At 33.3% G+C, this 23459-nt stretch overlaps 1 protein-coding gene across 1 annotated transcript; it reads right to left on the bottom strand.

The window, feature by feature from the left end:
• Window positions 1-6382: 6382 nt before the first annotated feature.
• On the bottom strand, window positions 6383-23039 carry Gnpnat (glucosamine 6-phosphate N-acetyltransferase). Its single transcript, XM_085948366.1, has 6 exons — window positions 22973-23039; window positions 16860-17079; window positions 15564-15691; window positions 12127-12188; window positions 10419-10559; window positions 6383-8958 (listed from the first exon to the last, which is right to left on the bottom strand). Exons 1-6 carry the CDS (start codon window positions 22994-22996, stop codon window positions 8943-8945), a joined length of 591 nt encoding a protein of 196 aa, XP_085804492.1. The 5' UTR covers window positions 22997-23039; the 3' UTR covers window positions 6383-8942.
• Window positions 23040-23459: the final 420 nt, after the last annotated feature.

Below are 23459 nucleotides of genomic sequence, written 5' to 3' on the forward strand. Positions count from 1 at the left end.
AATAATATATAGTTTCGGTTGTTTGAATCTTCTTTACCGATTTAATTTAAAAGTCTTACAGCAACAGTGGCCAAGACTCAATCCTAAACGATTATTTAACATTTACTGTGACTTGTAAAAAATAATTTCTATACGAGAATTTGCTAAACTACAACACAACTGCCGCAAATAGTGTGAATTGTTTATGTGATTATTACGTCACAAGTAATGAGATCACGTGCCGCACTTTGTAGAAGATTCAAAAAAATTTATATAAAAATAATAATATAAGCATAATATTATATTTCAGGCGAGTCACTTTTAGCGGAAATAGCAATTACGAGATGAGATACCAATGAATTTAAAAAAGTCATGGTCAAAAACAAATCATTACACATTACAACTTGTTATAGATATATTATAACATTTGTTGATTACTGTCCGTGTGTTATGCAATTCTTTTCGTTTGTCTAATCGTTTACTTCCGTCCAACAAACAGTCTTCGCCACTGTCTGGCAGTTTCATTAGGTACCTATTTTGAGTAATATTTCACTTGATCGTTAACAATATAGCAGTTCAACTATTAAAGCACGCACCTTTGCATATTTTTTTGTATTCATGTATATATTATGTATTATCTACTGAAGACAATGTTAACGAAAAGGTGTAATAATTATAAGGTTTAGGACAATTCGGCGGCGCCAACTGGACGACAGACATCTGGGCGCCGGACAAATGAATGAAATCTGTAAAGAAATACACGTACTTTAGATTTTGAACCATTGGTGGACAAGCAAATCTAATATGAAGTAAATACATTGTACAATTTGCAGAATATTGATCCTTTTCCAACTATTGAAGGAAGACCCCAAGGCAAGAAGATGTTAACTAGCAAAAATTATTTTCAGAGATATTTAGACATTTGCGACTTGACTTGGCTTGTATTTTAATTAACACAATATACCAAATTCGGGAATTGTGCTTAAGAAACGTAAAAGTTATTTTATATTTTTTTGCTTCAATTATACATTTTTTTTCAATGTTCATAGAAAAAACATGTTAAGATTCAAACAATATTTCAACCTGATCTGTGCCCGGAGGTTTTGTATGGCGGCAAGTGAGAGGCCGAGAATTTTTTAGCAAAAATAAACCTTATTATTTTTTTTTTTTTAAGTATATTGAAAGTTTATCATAAACACTTACCTAACATATGCTAAATGTCTCATTATTGGACCAGTATTCTTCTGAATTTCAAATTATTCAAAACAAACGCCTGAGACTGGGCATTCTGTCTTCAAAGACAGGTGAATAAGTTTGCGTTTTTTGTATGGCTGGCGGTGTACGCCCGGCCATATCCGCGAACACATTTGGCACAGAACCGGAGGATCTCATGAAATATTTTTTAATAAATTTGGAAAAAAACTCTTTTCAAATCCACAGTTCCACACGTGTCGAAACGTCAAATTAACAATAATTATACGGTAACCATAGATTTCTGATCTAACTAACGTGAAGACCTTGTTAACTGAAATATGCCATAACTGATTGATTTTGCCTTCACAAATGATTGCAGTTAATAATTATGTTGTTACACTTAATAGTTTCATAGTCCACTTTTGTGCAAGAAGAGTTAGTTCTCTGGAAAGAACATTCGAAATTAAGGCTAGGAAGTAATTATTATAGCTCATTTTTGACGTAAATAATAGTTAACATGTTCTTGCTTTAAGGTTTTCAATTATTGCACAATATGGGTGTGATTCACTGCAATATTTTTGCAACAACCATAAGCCTTGCTTTATTGTAGAAAAATACTTTATATTAGTCTTCCTGGTTCAAGTTGTAACTTATGTGAATTTTTTCATCCATCTCATTGATTTGTAGCAGTGTCCAGAAATCTGTCGTCCAGTTATCCGGAGTGCAGTCAGCGGCGTGTAATTGTCCCATTCCACTTATTAAACTACTGTACGAAGTTTTATTCCTGACAATCTCAATTCATTTTTAAACAATGATTTATAGATATGGTTAATAAAATAAAATTTAAAAAAATAACATTAATACAAATAGGTACTGCATATTTAACGCTAAGTCAATTACATATCAAAAAAAAAATGTTAAAAGTTAATAGGTAAATATTCTAATCGACTGAATATGTGTGCCCTTCAACACAAACCTAATTATGTAACAATATAGGATTTTATAAGATAACATTTCTGTCATTTATCGTAGAATAAACGTGTGGTTTAGGTTTTTCTCTTAAAACTTTGATGCACGCAATAATATTTGCGTGATATGCTTAAACCAAATATGTAGCTGTGTTGATCACAATATGACAATTATTAGTAATCTGCGTAAAAATAAATGAATTAATGTTTCAAACTACAAGACTTGTTTGCAGTAATAACATTAATCCGTTTTATGCATAACTGTGGAGTCGTTTTGATTTTAAATATTTTTGTGCATTTTTTTTTAAATGTATTTTTAATTTATCGTCTTATAATTTTCCCCGTCAGACATTTATATGTATCATGTTCACGGACAGTTCAGAATCTGAGGTGCCAGCGGTTTTGATACTTATCGTAACTAAGTTATTTAACCAATGTAGACTCATCGGTTTTTGAAAATTGACACCTCATATATTGTCATCACCAACATATCTGTGACAGTGTAAATGAAAATGTCTGACATTTTTTATGAGCAAGTTTTACGATTCTACAGCTATGGTTTAAAATAATTTTCAAAACACAGATTCTTGCTTATGGTATTAAAAAAAACTAGTAATGAAGACTGGAAACAGTGTTGCCATCTTATTCTTTGTTGATTATAGTACAAAGGTGTAAAAATTACAGTAAAAAAAAACTGTACACATAACTTTTTCATATTAAGTACTATTCTACATATTTTGTGGAATCAAAATAATTATAGTATTGTACTATAATTCATTATAGTATGGTTGGCAACACTGACTGGAAAACACCATTGAAATGTTGACTGAGACGTTTTTCGACCAAAATATAATAATTATGCGTACTGAGGAGGAAATTATCTTGCATGGATCCGTTTAAATTTTCAGCACAGTTGCAGGACCTACTTTATAGCTTATGACATTTTGCATTGTCAACTATTGAAAATAATGCATATGATGTAATAAATATTTATAATTTTTTATGTTTGTTATGACATGTATGAATATATCTCCTTTAATACCCCCCTTTACATAAATATGTTTACATAACCCAGTCGTAAGTGTAAGGACATCTATCTTAAATGATTTTAAATAAGATATTGAATTAAAAAGACCTGTAAAATTAGTTATTTTTATAATAGACATATTCTACTTACCACTTTAAATTTTTTATCCCCTTCGTAGTTCTGTGACTTGGGACTAGAAAGGCATTTGAGATAATCTTTCGAATGCTCTAATGACAAATTCAAAAATATCAATGTAAATGTTGGTAACGATAGCCGCCTTGTATATAGAATACACCCAATGAGGTTTTTTTTGCATTAATACATCGATATGAGAATAATATGTGTTAATTTATCATTACACTACATCGCATTTGAAAACTATAAAAATTAAACCACAGAAGAACCTCGATGTTATTAACATATAACTGCCGTATACAGAATTATATTAAATCAAACCACAAAAGCTGCGTAACTAAAAATTCGTCATTTTTCCTATAAGATCTTCCCGTCGAAGTCACGGAATTATTATGCATAATAAAATAGAATATTATAATTTATAACTAACATCAAGAAATGAAAACTTTAAAAAACACAAGATACTTGATATTGTAAAAAATATGTTAATTATTACAATGTTATAATAAATGTATTGCTTTCTACAATAACAGGTTGGAATTTAAAAAATTGGTACCATTTTATTACTGGCAATAATAATTCCTAATGATACTATTAACTTCTGTAATTGAGCCTTTCCGAAAAAATATTTTTTTTTAATATAAATAAACTTTAAAATAGATTTAATTTTTATCCCATATCCACTAATATACAATGCATTTGTAATATAATAAAAACAGAAATTAATTATTAACTTTCTATACAGTTCTTCGTACATACTACATTTTATTAAGTTGAACAATGTACTTATAAAAATATTATAAAAGTATTCAATTTTCTAAGATGTATTTCTATAATTGCTTATCATATTATATAACTTGCATATAAATACTTTGTAAATAAATAACTCATAAAATTTTACTCGTAGTTTTACTGTACCAACCTTAGAAAAACTGTAGTATGATATTCAAACACTTGACAATACACCGCAAGAAATGATATCAACGTATGATAGCGTAAACAGACCAGCAGGTATATTCGTGAAGGTTATAACTTTAGCATGTTTCCATTATTTTCATTCTTACAAATTAGCACGGAAGGTAATCTTTACACTAAGCGGTTAGTGGCAGCTATCTCTTATTCATAATACGGCGAAAATTTAGATTGGTAGACATGTCGGTCAAATCCGGATATCTTCGTAATGCCGAACCCAAGTGGATAAAACCGAACGAGCGCCATCTAGTTGGTAATGAGCCGAACACAAGAATTTTGTATTGACACGTCAGACACATCATACAATTTTCTTAGTCATGTCATTACGATTGCAGCAAAACAGTCAGATCTTGCATCTCAATATCTAAAATTGACATACTCTGTCTCGTTCTCAAAATTAGCACGGCTAAACGAGGTGCTGAAGATATTAACTTTTTTACATAATTAACCGCCAGAATAAGTAAAGTGATAAAAGTGATATATTTATCACAATTAGCTCTTTTTTGATGTTAAGTGATATGTTAGAATAGGCCTGCTGCACTGTGGAATGCTATAGAACAATAATTTGGATTCCCTTCAAAACTCATGAGATTAACTAGACTCACCCTACCCAAAATGCATTGTCAGTTTAGAATTCAAAATGTGACAAGGAGATCCACTGGCAACATTGCTTTTCAATATCATCATCATCATTAATGGCACTACAAACCTTGGTGAGTCTTGGCCTCCTTCAAAAACTAACTCAATCCTGGACGATTCAACGAGGACACTCTTCAGTTGCTTTGACTGAGCATTCTTATACCTCCTGTTGCGCAGTCCAGCCATCTCGATTTCTGCCGTCTAGGTCTTCTTGGGTTGTGTACGTAACCCAGTGGCGAAGGGTGGAGGTAGGCTGTTAAGATCCGCCATACATAGTGCACATTAAACTTTTTCAGACATACATATTTGTTTTCATTGAAATAAGACTACAATTTACAGATAGTGTAGGTTAGATTTTAAAATTCAATTAAACCCTGAGAAACCAAGCCATAATAGATATTAGTCAAAAAATACATGTCTATCTATAAAATATCTAAAATTATGCAATTAAATCATACATAACTTTGAGTATTTTATAGATAGAATAATATTTTTTATTTATTATAGTTTGGTTTACGCAGGGCTTAATGAATCAAAAAAATGAACCAAAAATATGTGTAATATGTAGTTTTAATCCAACGAAAACAAATAACTATGAATGGAAAATTGTACACAATTTTGTCGTATTGCCCAAATTAGACCAAATCTGTTATGGTTTCGTTTAGGCAGGGTTTAATTGATTTTTAAAAACTAACTAATACCATCTGTAAATTGTAGTCTTAGTTCAATAAAAACAAATACATATGACTAACAAAGTTTAGTGTGCACTATTTATAGCGAATCTTAACAGCCTACCTCCACCCTTCGCCACTGACGTAACCCGCCTTGCTGGTATATCCTCCGGCATTCTATGCACGTCGCTGATCCAGCACAGTCTCTGCATTTTCATATGTCACGTGATCCTTTCTCCCCTATAAATTGTGTACAGCTCCTCATTATACCTTGACCTCCAAATGTCACTTTCTTGAACAACCCTAAATATTCTTCTCAAAGATATCCATATTTCTCTCATCCTGTTTGCTGAGTGCCCAGCATTCTGATCCATACATTAATACTGGGCGCAGGAGAGTTTTATATAAGGTTGTTTTGGTTTTCCTTGAGAGTACCTTATTCTTTAGACCCCTTTGTATACCAAAATAGTACCTGTTGGCGAGGGGAGGGTAATCCGGTGATTTATTTCATCGCTTGTGTTATTAGTGTTTGTGGACAAGGGACCGTGGATAAACATTGTCGAATTCAAAATTCGATATCAACGATATTTGAAATACTAACAGGCATCAGACAAGGAGATCCACTGGCCACATTGCTTTTCAATACATCATTGGAAAAGGCAATAAGAATGACTGACATCAATGTCAATACTAAATCACTAAAGAAATATGTACTAATTTCCCATTAGATGATTCATTTAATACATTGATTATACTTTAAGGAAAGGACAATTTTGGTATCAATTAAAAAAAACCTGTTTAAATGTTAAGAGTTTATTTCAAAAATAATACAGATGAAAATAAAATATTACACAAAAAGTCATAACTCTGTAGACTCAATAATATAAACTAAGATTTTATCAATCATTAAGTACATCATATAATAATATGCATTAATATTAATCTTAGTTTTATAATACCCCTAACACCAAATTAATAAAACGATATATAATACTTTATGTACCAGGACGACCATGATCGTAACGCAGCTCTATAAAATATGAATATCATTTTTTCTTTACACATTCAATACAAACACAAAGCATCAATATGCACATAACTTTTTTTTAATTCGCTTCACATTGTCCCTCAAAATAAAAAACATATTTTATAGATAAACGTTACGATCCTTCAAGCTAAAAACCATTCAACAAGTTGGTATTCAACCCCATAAACAATAACCTGAAATAAATATTAATAGGCATAGCGCACAAAGTGTACTACATAATATTATTCTTCTCAAATTCTCATATTGTTGCAAGTGCGTTATTTTCGAGAAGTTTCTTTTAAGGCTATACTTCAGTTGAGGCATGGTCTAAAAAATCATGGCTAGGCGATGGCGCGGATTGTGCAAATGACGCGTGACGAACGACATATAATTTGTCATAAAAATCCAACATGCATCCATTTACTGTTATGTTTATTGTTGTATTACTAATAATAATAGACATGTTTTCTTTTTTAAGTACATGCGTAAAGTTTTTTAGTCATCTTTACACGATTTAAGAATATTTTCATCCGACGCCATGACAAAACAAATCGACATGCGCACACCTCGCTGTCGGTCTCCGATTGCCGACGAGTGCGAAATTTCGTCGCACCTACTGTTGAAAATTATTTGCCATTTCACTGAAGTACGCTCTTAATGAATCGTAATGAAAGTCAACTATATATATAAGCTGTGTAAGTTTCATCAATATTGATCTAATTATGTTTTAGTTATAACCAAATAAGACTGACAGACAAACTTTCCAAATTTATTAATGTTTAATTGAAGATTAACATTGTAATCATTTGATTTAATACCCAAAATCATCGATATAATATTATTGAATAGCAATATCATTTTTTATCACAGACAAGTTTATTTTAAAGTACTTTATTCTGGCAAAAGAAGCTGACCAATCAGGGATGCTGTATCAGTGGATACAAGGATGTTTGGACTGGAATGAGTCCAAAAAGTAAAAGTGTGTCAAAGCATGAGGATAGTTCCATCACAGGGCATCTAAGACATGATGAAATGGAGTGATTCCATTCTACCTTTTCGATGCTCTATGCCCTGTTTCATTGCGTCACCTCTCAGCAGAAAATGAGCTCAAGCTGATTAGAAACTAAGCTCAGGACACACAGTGGGTAAAAGATATTCTATAACATTGTGGGAAGAAGCAATTCTGAGCTCTGCGATGAATGTGACGTTAAGGAGAACATTGTGCTTGCAGATATCTTTGAGAATGTCAAATAACTGAAATATACTGAGGCATGGGAGAAGAGAGAAGACTTGAATAACGGATCCTCACTCAGAGGAGAAGACGTGATATGACAACGGGTTGCAGTCAAAATCTCGGTGAAATTATATAAAAAAAGTTCTCAATATACAGGCGACCCTCGACTTTCGAAAGTTCTACTTTCGCTCAATGCGCTATTTCATTCATTTATTAAAATTTAGATTTTTGTTGATAATGCAAAAACCGTGCGCTTCCATGCAGTCGCTCCTCTATCCTCTGCTCCACGTCACCTTTTCAAATACGTAAAAGGGTGGTATCTGTCTATATCTCTTGGAAAGTTTATAAAGAGAACACCTGATTACTAAAACGCCTCGTTAACTTCATTATACCCATTGATAAATAAATATTTATCTACTTTCGAACATTCAACATTCAAACACATTTTCAGGAACCAATTATATGTGAAAGTCGAGGGCCACCTGTAATCAGTTAATTCAACCTCCTATGTAATTGGAAGTTATCAAATGTACACTTTAAACCGTCCATATACCAAAATACTTTTAATACACACAGAGTTATCAATTTTCACATTAGATAACAAGTATTTAAATCTTTAACAGTCTGCTTTGAGATAATTGTTATTTTGCTAATATTATATCATTTTAATATGCATATTACAAATTAATTGAATATGGTTATATTTAACACCTTTGTGCGCAAGGCTATCAATATATGAATCACCCATACTTACAAAAACGCATTGATAAACGAGCAACAATTTATATAAACGGGATTCACTCCGTTTTAAGCCATTGAGAGATATAACAAAACAAAACCACACAGAACATTAAGAGATACAAAAAATTACAAACACAAATTGTTGAAAACAAAAAATAATGAATTGCTTCTAGTGATTTCACAAATGTAAAATTTTTAATTGCATGAAGTATATTAAGTATATTATTAAAATAGGATAGGCATGAGTATGATAATAATTGAAAATTGGTGTATTGGGGATGGTGTCGATAACCTTCTGGAAAATGAGTATTTTTTATAGCTTGGCTTGCGCGGTGTCGTTCCTGGTGGCTAATTGTCAAGATGACTCGAATCTGAAACAATTAAAATACGGGACATGTATTCCGGATGCCGCCAAAGAGTGCGGCACTTCGTACCCTTGTGGCACAGCCTCAAGGGTTCCGTCGCCGTGGCCGGCCCTCCCTCACCCTGCAGCGATGCTACAAAAGCGACCTACGTGCTGCAGGTCTGACATGGCGGGAGGCACAGGAGTTGGCGATGGACCGAGGGAAGTGGCGCCAACTTGTGCTTGCCCTATGCCCCAATGTTGGGACGTGACAGGGTGAAAGAAGAAAGAAGAAGAATCTACAATTATACAGTGATATTTTTGTTAACAGTAATGATCTATAACTTCCAAAACCAGCTAAAGACATGTGAAAAACTCAATGACGTACAGAAAAATATTAATCAAAACGAAACAAATAAATGCCAATACGTCCAATTTTATTTTACATGACGTATTCATTTCAATAATAAAGAGATTATTATCACATTTTAAAATACAATATAATGGGAAAATAAAAGTGACTTCAAAACCAATCACGCTTGAAATACAAAAACAATGTTTTTTTTTTACCATATTCGATCCTATGAAAATCCACAGAATAGAGGTTGTATTAATAGATTTTTGTTTTTACAAGAAATGGGTGTTAGCCACATGCTTTAACCTATTAGGTCCATATTAATGTCGTAAGCTATTATTTTAAGAAAAATGCATTCAAACATTTAATACCCCGTTTAAATGTGCATGGATTTACTGCTGACAGTACGTATTATCACGGTCATAACAAAAAAATGCACATGTAAACACGTATTATCGTGAAAATTTCAAGATTACATGCATAGATCAAAAAAGATCAGAAGCTTTTGAATTTTCACGTGACAATTGGACTGTGCGATATCTGCGCCTGCGCAGTATAACGATAGTGGCGAACCTGCCAGTAAAAAAACAAACTACACCGTGCCGAGACTCATTTTGAAGTTAACGGATTTTCACGTCCTGTCAAATAGTACTCTACAATGACAACACACGTCTTGCTTACTCTTGAAGAATGAGATTGGCAAGACAGTCAACACTTTACCGTGTAAACAGTTATTATCGCGATAGTTTAAAATACACACTAATGGTGCAATTAAATCCATGCACGTGTACTCAGGCGCTATAATGCTGTTTTTTATCATGTATATCATTTATATAATAATTATGGTGTACCAGCATGGTTATGATAATATTTTGACCTTTAGTGGCACACAGTCAGATTGAAATGATTTTTGGTGGCATTTTAAAAAAGGAATCAAAAATCCTAAAACACTGTCACAACAGAACGTCTCTCTTCTATCCAGTTCCTCAATTAAGCATAATTTTTCAGTTAGCATTCATTCTTTTCATACCACCCCCCTTAACAAAACTTTTCCTCTTTTCTCCGCGATTTACCCACGGGGGATTATTGATTCACACACAGCTGTTTTTTTAGGTTTCAAAGAAGTCACTCACCTCATATTCATTGAGTTTGCATTTCCCGCTTCCAAAGTGTATCCCAATGAAGTATAATATCCAACGAGCTTATCTTTGCAATCCAGTGACATCTTGTAGCAGCCGATAGTCTCTGCCAATAGCGACACGGTCACTACGATTCTGAAAAAAGACAAAAATTATCATTATCCAGAAGGATTAAACTACAAGTAGTGGCGAAGGGTGGAGGTAGGCTGTTAAGATCCAATATAAATATAATTGTCAGTCAAACATATTTGTTTTCATCGCACTAAGACTACATTGTGTAGATAGTGTTTGTTAGTTTTTAAAATTCAATTAACCAACAAGCCAAAAAATATTTTATAGCTAAAAAAATATTTCTTATCGATTATGGATTGGCTTAGGCAGTGCTTAATAAATTTTAAAAAAACTAACCAACACCACCTGTAATATTATGTATTCTTAGTTCAACGAAAACAAATAAGTATGAATGAAAAAGTGTGCACTATTTTTGTCGGATCGCACATAGCATACCTAAACAATTATTGTTTGGTTTAGGCCGGGTTGAACCTAACCTAACCTAACCTAACCAGCACCATCTGCAAATTGTATTCTTAATTCAATGAAAGCAAATAAGTATGACTGACAAAGTTTAGTGTGCATAATTTACGTTGAATCTTAACAGCCTACCTCCACCCCTTGTCACTGCTAAATAGGGTGAGTAAAGCACAACCCACATCGAGGTGCATTTCACGGTGCTTGTCGCCAACTGTCACGCTATTGCGGCGAAAATTTAGGATATGGTTTCGTCATTTTGCAGAATATTTTGAACGTGCACCATCTCGTTAATTCAGTGAAGAATGACACTGATGAAGAGTGCCTACTATAATGTATTAGTAATTTGAATTATTATTAATTATTCATGCTAATCTCAATTAATTTTACAGTTTATACGTGTGCGTACGTTAAAATACATGCGGCATGACATTCATAATAGAGCTCAACCCGCAGACCATAGATAATAGACAACATTCTCATAGAAAATACATAGTGTCAACTGCTAAAAACAAAAAAACCTGATTTTGACATGACATTCGAAAAGTGCAGCCATGTGAAATATGATAAAAACGTTCAAAACGTCATACAGGTGCCGATGCAGTGCAGTTTAACGTGAAGTGCCCTCATTGTTGTTTTAGTGATTACGGCAGATTTTGCCAACTGACAATGTTCGTTTAATGGTTCAAAATGTGCTACGGGATGGAAGCATCAGTCTGATAACATTTTAAACACCAAAAACAACAACATTACACACTTTTTTTCCCGTTGCGGCAGCCCATGACAATAGGCGACAAGCACCGTGACATGCACCTCAATGTGGGTTGCGCTTATTATAACATTTTTCGTATGATTAAATAAATATTCTAGTAATGGGCTGCATTGTTTGTAAATTAATGCACGCATATAAAATAAATGGACAACAAAAATATACAATAATAATATGAGGGCGGCTCTCGTGGTGCAGTACGTAAGGCGCTGGCCTTCTACCCGAAAGTTCTGGGTTCGATCCTGGTGAGGACACAATGTGTTTTTCTGAAGGCCTGGGTGTTTGTGATTGTTCAAGATTACTAACAACCACCTTGTACGGAAAAGCAAGGACATGGTTATTAATAATTCTAAAAAAAAAAGTTTTTTAAATAATAATAATATGAGATATTAATTGTTGACTTACAACTTTCCTAGTTGCTTTCCTCTATATGTATCATTGACAACGACATCTTCCAGTCTGCCACGCTACAACATAAGAAAATAATTCATCAATAAACATCTGCAAAAAATAGACATTATTATATAAGGAATATACAAAGGGTTAACCAGAGACCTGATGATTTCCATACTCTTTCAGCATCCATTTTGATTAAAATGATTAGTGGGGGAAGTAATACCTCAACCGAGATCATTTTAGTGGTCATGAAGTAGAGTGCTCCATCAAATGTTCTCTTTACAGTGCAAAATTGACTATCTGGTGCAGTTTTTTAAATGATGCACAGCAGTTACTGTTACACCAAACCTCGGAAATGCTATGTTACGTGAACCACTGTTATATAAGTTTCAAATTGGCATAGACACTACAGGACGAAATCGCTGCAACATTTGCTATAGCCTGTTTACACATGCATGGATTTACTGCCGACAGAACATATTGCCGTGACCATAACATTTTATTAAAATTCAAAATGTAAACATGTACTATCATGCATGTTGCAAGATTGCATACGTGGGATCAAAAAAGTTTAACGGCTTACCGCCCAGAGCATTGTGACGTTTGACAATTTTCACATAGCATGTCAAATACCACTATACAATGACAACAACGCGTCTCGCTTACGCTTGAAGAATGAGATTAGGGAAACAGTCGGCACTTTTGCGTGTAAACAGTTATCAGTTATATAGTTTAATTTACACGCTATTTTGGTGCCAATAAATCCATGCATATGTACAAGCGCCATTTATCAAAATACTCACATTATCATAATTTTATATACTGGTTGATTATGGGGGATGCGTTTCGTACACGGCCGCGATGAGCGAAATTTCATGATCAATGGTGGATTTGAAAAAGGATTTTTAACAATTTTTATTTTACTTGTGCCCAGTGATAACCGTACTATAATTATAGTATAATACTATAATTTTAATTCCGCGAAAAATGTTAAATACTATAATTTTACGCCAAATATACCTACCAAAATGCTATAATTTTAAAGGATTCAAGACGAAAAATGTTCCTGTACTTGCTTTTCCCTCCAACACCCGCCACGTCTCCACACCCGTTATGCAGGCGTATACCGTGGCGATAGTGAACGATAGGCATGGTGAACGATAGGCACTTTTCAAATTTGTGCCGAAAGTGTCCCAGGAGCAACTTCCCAAGACCTTGGTTGGCGTGCACTAGAGTGTGCGTGATCCCTACTTCCATATAATGTATTACGGTCAATTCTCGATGAGAAAAGACCTTTTCGCTCGCCGTATAATGCCGCAAACTTTTTAAAAGCTGAGAAATTTTCCCTCGTAGATACCAAGTCGCAATGGCCGACCGGTCCAACTGAGGGTCGGACCGACTTGAGAAGCTCTTCCCTTTCAACCGACATATGGGGACACTCTCAGAGGATGTGATCGGCATCCTGCAATTCGCCACATAAGCAAGTCGGAGATTCTATTAGGCCAAGCTGACAGAGCTTGGAGGCAAAACCACCGTGTCCGGTTAAGAACTGAGAAGTCCAATGGTCTGGAGTCAATCTGGTTATCTCCATGCGCCATTTTATATTAGGAAAAAACAAATGCGTTTGTCTGCCCTTGGAAGAAGTGGTCCATCGCTCCTGCCACGCACGCAGCGCCGTGTCATACACCAGGTCGCGTACAATAAGTTTTCGAGCGCACCGGCTCATGGATCCAGGTCCTAAAGGCGGCGATATAAAGATACCGCCAACCTCCACCCCCAGACCCCCGAGCAAGGCGGTCGTGGCACCACGGATTTGAATGTGCAGGTCTAACGGAAGCACTCCAGCAAGGACAGGCAACGCGTCGGTAGAAGTCGTCTTATAAGCCTTAGTGAGGGCAAGTAATGCTGAGCGTTGACCGCTGAGAAGAGTTTTTCGGATGGACAATAACTTACATCTATGATACCACGTGCTGGCGGCATATTCGGCGATACTCATAAAGATTGCATCGTAAGCTATTTTAAGAGGTCTGAACTTAAGACCCCAATTATTTCCAGTAAGCCAAGAGACCCGATGGTAAGCTGCTTTGGCTTTAGCCACCGATGTTTTTGCGTGGTGCAGAAATGATAATTTGTCATCCAGTAAAATGCCTAGATATGTAACCTTATCTTTGACTTTAACTAAAGTACTACCCATACGGATGGTGGGCGACTTTGAAGTGAGGTTGGTTGCTCCCTTGAGAAGGATGGATTCTGTTTTATGCGGAGTAAAAGTGAGTTTGTAAGTAAAACCCCAGGTCATAATGGTTTCCAAAGCCTCGTTAGCAGCTAGCTCAAGACCATTGCGGCTGTTCGCACTCACAAGAAGAAGCGCGTCATCCGCATAGGCAATAATACTGCAGTCGTTTGGAAGCGGGATCGACAGAAGGTCATCAAAAAGGATATTCCATAGAAGGGGTCCAAGAACTGATCCCTGGGGACACCCCATTGTGGATTTCCTAGATGTTCCTGTACTATATATTTTTCAGAAATACTATAACTTTTACGCCTTTGTACTATAATCAGCATAGAAAAAGATGGCAACACTGCTTGGGCCAGGTGCCAAGAATCGTCATAATGAGTGGAATCACGTACGTACAATTAGATTATTTGATAGTTAGCGATAAATTTATCATAATAAGTGCAAACAGACAAAGCAGGGTAGACAATGTAGATCATTTTATGCAACGTGGGAAAAAAAATCTAATTTTTTTAGTTTATTGCAAAGTTATATTACTTTTATTTTGTAATTAATTTTGTTTAGTTTATTAATAAAGTGTTTTCATATTTTAAATTTCTATGTTTTTCAAATTCATCCATCAATAGCGAAATTTCGGTCATCGCGACCGTCTCCGAAACGTATCCTCCGCGAACAAGTAAGTTTTTTCAAAAAAGATTTTTTCTATTGGTTATAACATATTTTCTCAAAAGTGTTTTCAAAATTATGTATGTTTAATAATTAGAATGTTACATTCTTAAATCTTGTGAATTATTTGTAGACTAAAAAAAATAGTTAATTAAAAATTATTAGCAAGTTCAAGTAAGTTACAACAAAAAATCTTGGAGTGATCTGAGACGTTGGTTAGTAATTAAAGTAATACCTTCTTTGATTTAAAATACAAAAGCCGATCGACAATAGTAACTCAATTTGGAAAGCGCTTCAGAGAGTATTAAGAGCTATTAGTTAAAATTTGTCGCAATTAAGTATGACGACTATTTATAGCATAGTGGTCAATGTGCATGGCGCAAAACTCGCACAATTCAATTACTACTGGGTGTCTTACTTTTATCAACACAGATTTTTTTCTATTGGTTATACTTAATATATTTTATATATATACTTAACTAGTAAGTATTTAAAATTTTAATAAGGTGATTTTAATCATATATTATAGTTGAATTTGAATTACCAGTGCGCAGTTATGGATGAATTTCTGTTCGATGGTCAATGTGGCGCTTCCGATTAGTTTTTTTATCCTAGTGTCTTCGATCACAGTTACAAAATATCCACCCGACTGTTTCATGAATGTAAACCTGTCTGCAAAAAAAAACAAGATAATATAAAATCATATAAAAATAATCAAACTAATAATTTTATAAAGAATGCCATAATTAATATTCTGCAATGTGAGTATGCATCTATTCATTTATCTATCAGTACAATTTTTATATCCAAGGTTTATAGATGTTTTATTGACCTCAAGGTTGACCTATCTGACATGTGGCTCAGATATGTTTTTCGAATGCTAACTGAGAGTGCAACATTCTTATGAATTCGATATTACGACTGACAATTAGCTGTCTACTGTTAATTGTTCCTCACCCTGCGCTGGTGCGACAATCTACAAAAGATCTGACATAAACAGTGCACACTAAACTTTGTCAGTCAAATCTATTTGTTATCATTGAACTAAGAATAAAAATTGCAGATGACTTTTAAAATTCAATTAAACCCTGCCCAAAACAAACAATAATAGTTTAGGTATGCTATGGGCGATCCAACAATAATAGTGCACACTTTTTCAGATAATGTTTTAGTAGAATTATTACAGATGGTGTTGGTTGGTTTTATTAAATTCATGAAGCCCTGCCCAACCAAACCATAATAAATAAAAAATATTCTTTTATTTAAAAAATACCCAAAATTATGTATGATTTAATGGCATAATTTTAGATATTATTTGACTATTATCTATTATGACTTGGTTTACGCAGGGTTTAATTGAATTTTAAAAATTAACCAACACTATTTGTAATTTGTAATATTAGTTCAATGAAAACAAATACGTAAGCCTGACAAAGTTTAGTATCCACTAAGTGTACAGCTCGTAATTGTATATTCTTCTCCACCTCAACAGTGTGTTATTGATGGGTCCGAATATACCATGTAGCACGCTCCACTCAAATGAGCCCAACACTCTTTTCATGCTTTTAGTCATGCACCAGGTCTCCGAGCCATACAGGATAATCGGTCCTATTAGTGTTTTGTACAAGATACATTTTAAGTGCCAGTTCATTTCACCAAAATAACATTTTGTTACCTAATACAATTCTTTTTTTAATAATGATTTCTACGCTACTCTCAGAATTATAATTATAATAAGTGAGTAAATGTGAAACCATCAAAAAAATGATTATTAAGCCTGAAATACAATATATAAGTAATGGATTATTCTCTCATAAAAATAGTAATCCAATAATATTACCATCAAATTGCTTCCGGGTGCAGTTTCCTACACTGGTGAGCTGACTGAGGAGTTGGAAGAATCCTTTGTCGTAGTCACCTCGCTGCAACGGCCGCACCACCATCCACGTCTCGCCAGGATTCGCCGCACTGATAGGTGGATTGAACTTGCCGGGACTCTTAGAGAAGTCCAAGCTTAACACCATACCGGGAGGATATAAGTATTCATTGGCGCTCGCCTCCTAAAGAACAGAAATTTAAAAAATTGATATAAAATATGATACATGATTAACATTGGTTTCTTATACATTTTATGAGAGGCCGCCGAGCCTACCAGTTGCATATCACAGGATTGTTCGTAACTTTGGAAGATTATTGTTTCAACTACGGTGGTAATTTTGGTTTTAACGGCTGCCTTATTTGGTTATCAGTGAACTCAAAATAAATGCTGCTAAAATTGGAACTGAAGATTAATAATATCTCCCTCTTCCACTCCATCTACAATTCATATTTTTCATTAAATAAATTAATTTAAACCTTGTTAACATCATGTATGCAATGAAAAGGATGGCTACATTCTTAAAACTTGTGGTCAATTAAATTTTGAATCAAAAATAATTAAATTAATAATTATTAGCACGTACAAGGACGTCAAACTAAATGTGGGGTAACCTTGATACCATCTATGAATCAAGTCAGTAATGCTCTAACCTTGATTTAAATTACAAAGATGGTAGCCGTTATTGACGGAATTCAAAAACGCCTCATATAACATAATTCCAAGTGATATCTGCCAGCAGGGATGGATTGGCCTGACCAGCTGACGAGTCCCAAATGAATTTTGTAATAAAAATACAAATCACATATATCATGATATCACAGAAATATCTAAAGGTGCATTTAAACCAAACGAACAAGAACATAGAGAGAGAGCTAGAGCATTCTATTCCTTCTCGCCTGGTGTAAACGCCTAGTGAAAAAAATCCACATAACAAGTTTAAACTAAAAGAGCTAAGATATAGAACACTGCGAGCGAATGCTCTGGCTCTCTTTCTGTATTTTTGTTCGTCTATCTAAACTATCACATTTGTTTGTTCGTGAGTGCACGACTTAGTCGCGTTTTTGGTTTGAGTACAACAATACTTATTGCCGACTGCACGTACATCAAACTATTGCATCGCTTTCTCTTGTTCAGTGTCACTCCGACTATGTCTTATTTTCTGTAAAACTAGCGAACTTTACGCTAATGTGATATGTTTATAGAATGTGAGTCAATAGTCTTAGTTGCAATTCCAGTTAGCCCAAGATGTTTTCTAGGATTTAAGCTCATTTACTCAATCAACAATGCATTGTATATTAAGAAATATTTTTAACACATTCAATATAACACATTGTGAATTGTAATAATAAATTAAATTTGTAATTATTTCATTGTATCAGATTTTATCCAATGCCCTTAATATCAATAAATAACAAGTATCATTGAGTAATCAACATGACCACGAAAATTGCGTAAAGTAAAAGTTGAGAATGCTTATTTCATAATTTGTCTTGATGACCATGAGGGGTATTAAGGGGTAGCGTACTCATTCAAATATAAGCCCATAAAAAATATTTTATTTAGTAGTAGATGATTGACAATACAATTTACAATCAATATTAATAAACCTACAAAAGGAATCCATTCCAATATAAATTAACGAGGCACTTCACTGCAGTTTTAATGAAACATAGTCTTTGTGTGCATTCTGGTTGAACTTGGAAAACAAAAATCCAACATTAGTATAAATTAAGTACCTAGAGATTGTACCACTGCCCTTTGAAATAACGTATATATGTGTGAGTCAAGGTTTTCAACTCCACCTACGATAAAACAAAATTGCACTACAGACTGTAGCTTGAATAGACTATGTATAACACTATGAATTGATTCAAAATTTATTTAAGGCTATGGTTCTGTTGAAGAAGATTTAATGATGTTAAACCTCAATTACATTGAGCTTCTTTACGAGCTGTTTGTTGGTGAATTTATAATCTGCCTGTAAAGTCACCCAGTGTAATCATCGAACAAGCTAACAAGCAGGTTGTAAACACTCTACCGAGAAAAGTTGAAAGCCGGTCAACTTTACATGCTACACGCCGGCGTGTGGGCCTACTGCGTCTGCGCAGTACCAACCTCCTGGTAAAAAAACAAACTACGTTCTGACAAAATAGTCGCTGGCCTGTGGCTTCTCAGCGAATGGAAAGTTTTGTGTTGTAATCATCAAATCGCAGTAGCTGATTCACCCGCTTTTAAATTCGCCAACAAACAGCTCGTAAAGAAGGTCAATGTAATTGACGCATTACTAATATAAATACCTACTGTTTATGCATTATTAAAATATATTTAATTGATATCTGTACGTATTATTTTATTAATTCTTTTTGTATTGCGAAATGCAAATTATTACTCTAATCTAGACCACGGCATGTCACGTTTTAGTAATTTTGTAACTACAATACACTCTGAGTAATCCGCCGCTTGATTATCCGACAGCTACTATAATCCGCCATTATTTTTACTAGTTGAAAGCAAAAAATCAAGCTCTATAATTCGCCGGTATTTGATTGTCAAATTCAGTAGTCCGCCGCGTACTATACAACGCAGTTGAGACAGGTTTATTTTGGAAACTTCTCCTTCGTAAAACGTACGTTCATCGCGAAGAAAGTAATGTACCAGGGAGGAAAGTGCCCAAGGACCGCATCACAATTATGCCGTGCTCCAATGCAACCGGGACATACAAAATGAAGCTTTTGGCCATGGGAAAAGCCAGGAATCCTAAGCCTTTCAAGAATATCTGCCTCAGTGAACAACTTGTTATGTCAAGTGATTTACTATATTTAGTTAATAAACTTAGTTCATAAATATGTATAATTTAGTAAATACTTGATTTTAATTATAATTAATAAAACCGTACAAATTTCTCAAAAAAAACTATTTTTACGAAATAGCTGTTTTAATTTTTTACCATATTTTGTATGTTAACTAATTGGACACTTGTCCAATTAGTTCACATCATCATACAATCATAATCGTAATCATACAATCAGATACATGGAAATATATGACGCAGAGCTATCGTCGTGCCGTTTCACAAGGCTTAACCCTTCTCACGATTAGGCAAATATTTCGAGTACTTAGTAAATTTTCAATTATATCATCGTATATCATCCCAGCATAAAGCACTAGTTTATACAATATCAATCATCTAATTTCTAAGTAAATCACAAAATGAAATATGTATGTATATACTTAAATAGTTTAATATTATTCGATGGAAACTTTTGATTTTTTGTTTGACAATACTTTGATAACTTAGAATTATAAAAAATATTTAGTTACTACTCACGGAAATATATCCATCTTTCAAAAGGTTTATATTTTGTTTTAGTATTTAGACGTTTGCAGTGTGACAAGGTTGTGTAGTTAACCTACAATTTAATATCACTAAACAGTTATAATATAGTACGTTCGATAGAGGATTAACCGGGCAGAGTTATGAATTAGCCGATGAAGAATAAGTTATGAATGACAACTCGTGTAAAACGTTCAAATCACGCATGTAAAAATATGGCTCAGGATTTCTTTGAGTATTTTGAATTATTACACATCAGACAGATTTCATATAAACTTAATGACATACTTGATAAACAAAAATGATGGAAATTCAAATTGAAATTGTTAATAAATGAAAGTATACATAATACACAATATTAATTACATACCATTTGTGATTTTGATCAAACACTTCGTAAAATATGATCTCACTCAAATAACTCAAAAACAAGAAACTATACTTTAATAATTATCATTCAAAATTGTTTATTTTATCTAAATCGTGATAATTTAACACACTTGATAAGATTAGATCATTTTTCCTTTGAGTAAGCTATTCACTTATAATGCTTTTCCGTATTATATTACTATGTTGATAATGAGTTATAATCTATAGGTACTAATTATAAAATAGAATTGTCGGTCTACCATTTCAAAATATTTGCTTTTCGATCAGCGTTTTCACTATTTCCATGACACCTAAGCACAAAATATAGTTTTATTTAATTTTTATTTGTCTGTTTGTCTCTTTATAACTCAAAAACTACTGGACCGATATTAATGAAACTTACACAGTTTATAGACATTATTAACGAGGTGAAGTTTAGATAAAAGGGTAGGTAGAGTGGTCAGATAGTAACGGTAAAGTGGTAAGGTGAGATGCGGTTATATGCGGGTGGAATTACAGGCGGTCCTCAACTTTCGTATATAATTGGTTCCTAAACATGTACACGAATGTTGAATGTACAAAAGTAGAGCAATATAAAAAAACCGTGAAAAGGTGTTTTTTAAAATATTTATTTATCAATGGTATAACAAAGATGTTTTCTTTATAAACATGTCAAGTGAGGAGGAGAGGGGGGCAACTGCATGGAAGCGTACAGTTTTTGCATTTATCGACAAAAGTAAAAATTTTAAGAAATGCACGAATTAACGAATTGTACGAAAGTAGAACATACGAAAGTCGAGGACCAACTGTACATCCATCCGTTTAATGTATTATATTCAAATTGAATCATTCTGTTTTCTGATTTCTTCATTCTACATATCTGACTACTTATAATTTCTGTATTTCACGTGGACAAAGTCGGGCCCTATCGCTAGTAACAAATAATATTAACTATGTAAGTACTTATTTACATTAAATATATTTTGCGACTAAAAATTTGAAAATAAGTGTTTCAAATCAAACTTTGATTAAGAAAGAAAGAATGTAAGTAGGTAGGTACAGGTTATTTTTACCAATTATTTAAAAGTTCATTATTCTATGAAACTGTGATAACATGAATAAATTACTAATCTATACTTACATAAGATTGCTATCATTGTCTCATTTTTATTACAAGATATAGATACCATATCAAACGAGAATCAGACATTTTTTTTTTAAATCAATTTAACTGATTAAAATATTTGTAACTTAAAAAATCGGTACAACTTTTCGTGCTCTAAATAAGTTGAAAATTAAAGATTATTTAAACCTGTACAACTATTTTTTAGCATTTATTGAATAGGCTTTATACACTAATGTATTAAATCCCCGTAGAATAAAGATCTGAAAATGTTCGATTACAAACTCTAATACAATGTTTTATAGAATATATTTTACAAAATAGTTAATGTCCATCTAACAGTAGAAATTAAATGTATAATAAGCATGTCAATAAAAAAATATTTTAAAAAGTGCATTAACAATTGACACCTTATGAATTGAAATATGGTTTTATTCAAAATTTTAAAACAAGATGTTTAAAACAATACTAATTAAATGGAATATTTTTAATGCATTTTCATTCTATGTTCGTTCATACGACGCGAAAAGATAGGGCATTATAATAACAGAAATTTCTTTCTAACCAAGTTTAAGGCTCACTTATTTATAGCACTTGCCCCATTAATATGTAGCCAAACCGAACCAATTATTATTTTGATATGATAAAATTGAAATCATAAAAAAATGTGTGGGAGTAATTTATCCAGAGCACTTTGTGCTTCATTAGATAGTGATAATAGTTTTATATACTATATGGGTATGTATATTATATATAACTTAAAATTGAGATTAATCAAAGTCTGTTATGTACTGGTAATGGTAAAATGGTAATTTACTGTATGTACCATAGATGTACTAAAGTATGTACACAAGTCTAATCGACTTGTTTGTTTTTTCTTTTTTTAATTCTCTGGACAAAGCAATGTAACAAGATGTTCGAATGAAATCGAAATATTAACCCTCAATTTATTTAATCTATGCCGTCAACTTAATTTCTCTAATCCAATTAAATACAATATGCATGTCGCAAATTATAATGATATAAGTAGTAATATTTAAAATATGACGATATTGTCAAGATCGGACCATACATAAAATGTACCGACATTCTCCATTTCACAAGACACTCTTGCAAACATGCCTTACAAATTACCGCTTATAGAATGAAAATTAAGAAAATACGTGATAATCTAACGATAATTTAAGCATAAACATAACCATACAATTTATTGTAAATATTATGTTAAATAAGGTAATATTCTCTCACCCCATTGGCATTGGAGGCCCCCATCGTAAGCGTGCTAACCTATCGACGTGTAACAAATAGCTGGAATGCAAATTTCTATTCGAACATTATTTGACATTGACAACTTGTTATCATTTCAATTTTCTACGGTACGGAAATATGGTACGAAAGACAACTTTCACCTGTGCGAATTGCTAATATAATGTTGCCATACGGGAAACGAACTCACGCATAGAGATACTTGAAGCAATAGTTATACTCAGACATAAATTTAAAATGTCATTTTCATAATGAAAGGAGTTTTACCTACCAATAAAACACTTATTATTCATGTTGACTTTGAAGTCCTTGAGATAGGGTTTGCTCTTCCTTCTTCGCGTGAGGTGTTATTCTAATTATGTAGGATGGTAGGATGCGAAGTTAAGTCGACCCAAAAGGGATTGAACATGTGCCTATCTGAGGGACCAACTGCCTTTTTGTACCTGTATTGTCGTCGCTATAGGATTTG

This window comes from Rhyacophila brunnea, unplaced genomic scaffold, assembly GCF_057557595.1.
Source record: "Rhyacophila brunnea isolate RB1 unplaced genomic scaffold, BYU_Rbru_1.0 scaffold_20, whole genome shotgun sequence".
Classification (NCBI taxonomy): Eukaryota; Metazoa; Arthropoda; class Insecta; order Trichoptera; family Rhyacophilidae; genus Rhyacophila; species Rhyacophila brunnea.

Excerpts from the sequence above, each read along its gene's own strand:
- Gnpnat (XM_085948366.1), bottom strand. The coding sequence starts at position 22,996 with ATGGGGGCCTCCAATGCCAATGGG. Across the intron at positions 17,080-22,972 it reads GGGCCTCCAATGCCAATGGG|GAGGCGAGCGCCAATGAATA; the intron begins GTGAGAGAATAT and ends TCTGTTCTTTAG. Across the intron at positions 10,560-12,126 it reads GGAAAGCAACTAGGAAAGTT|AATCGTAGTGACCGTGTCGC; the intron begins GTAAGTCAACAA and ends GTCTTTTTTCAG.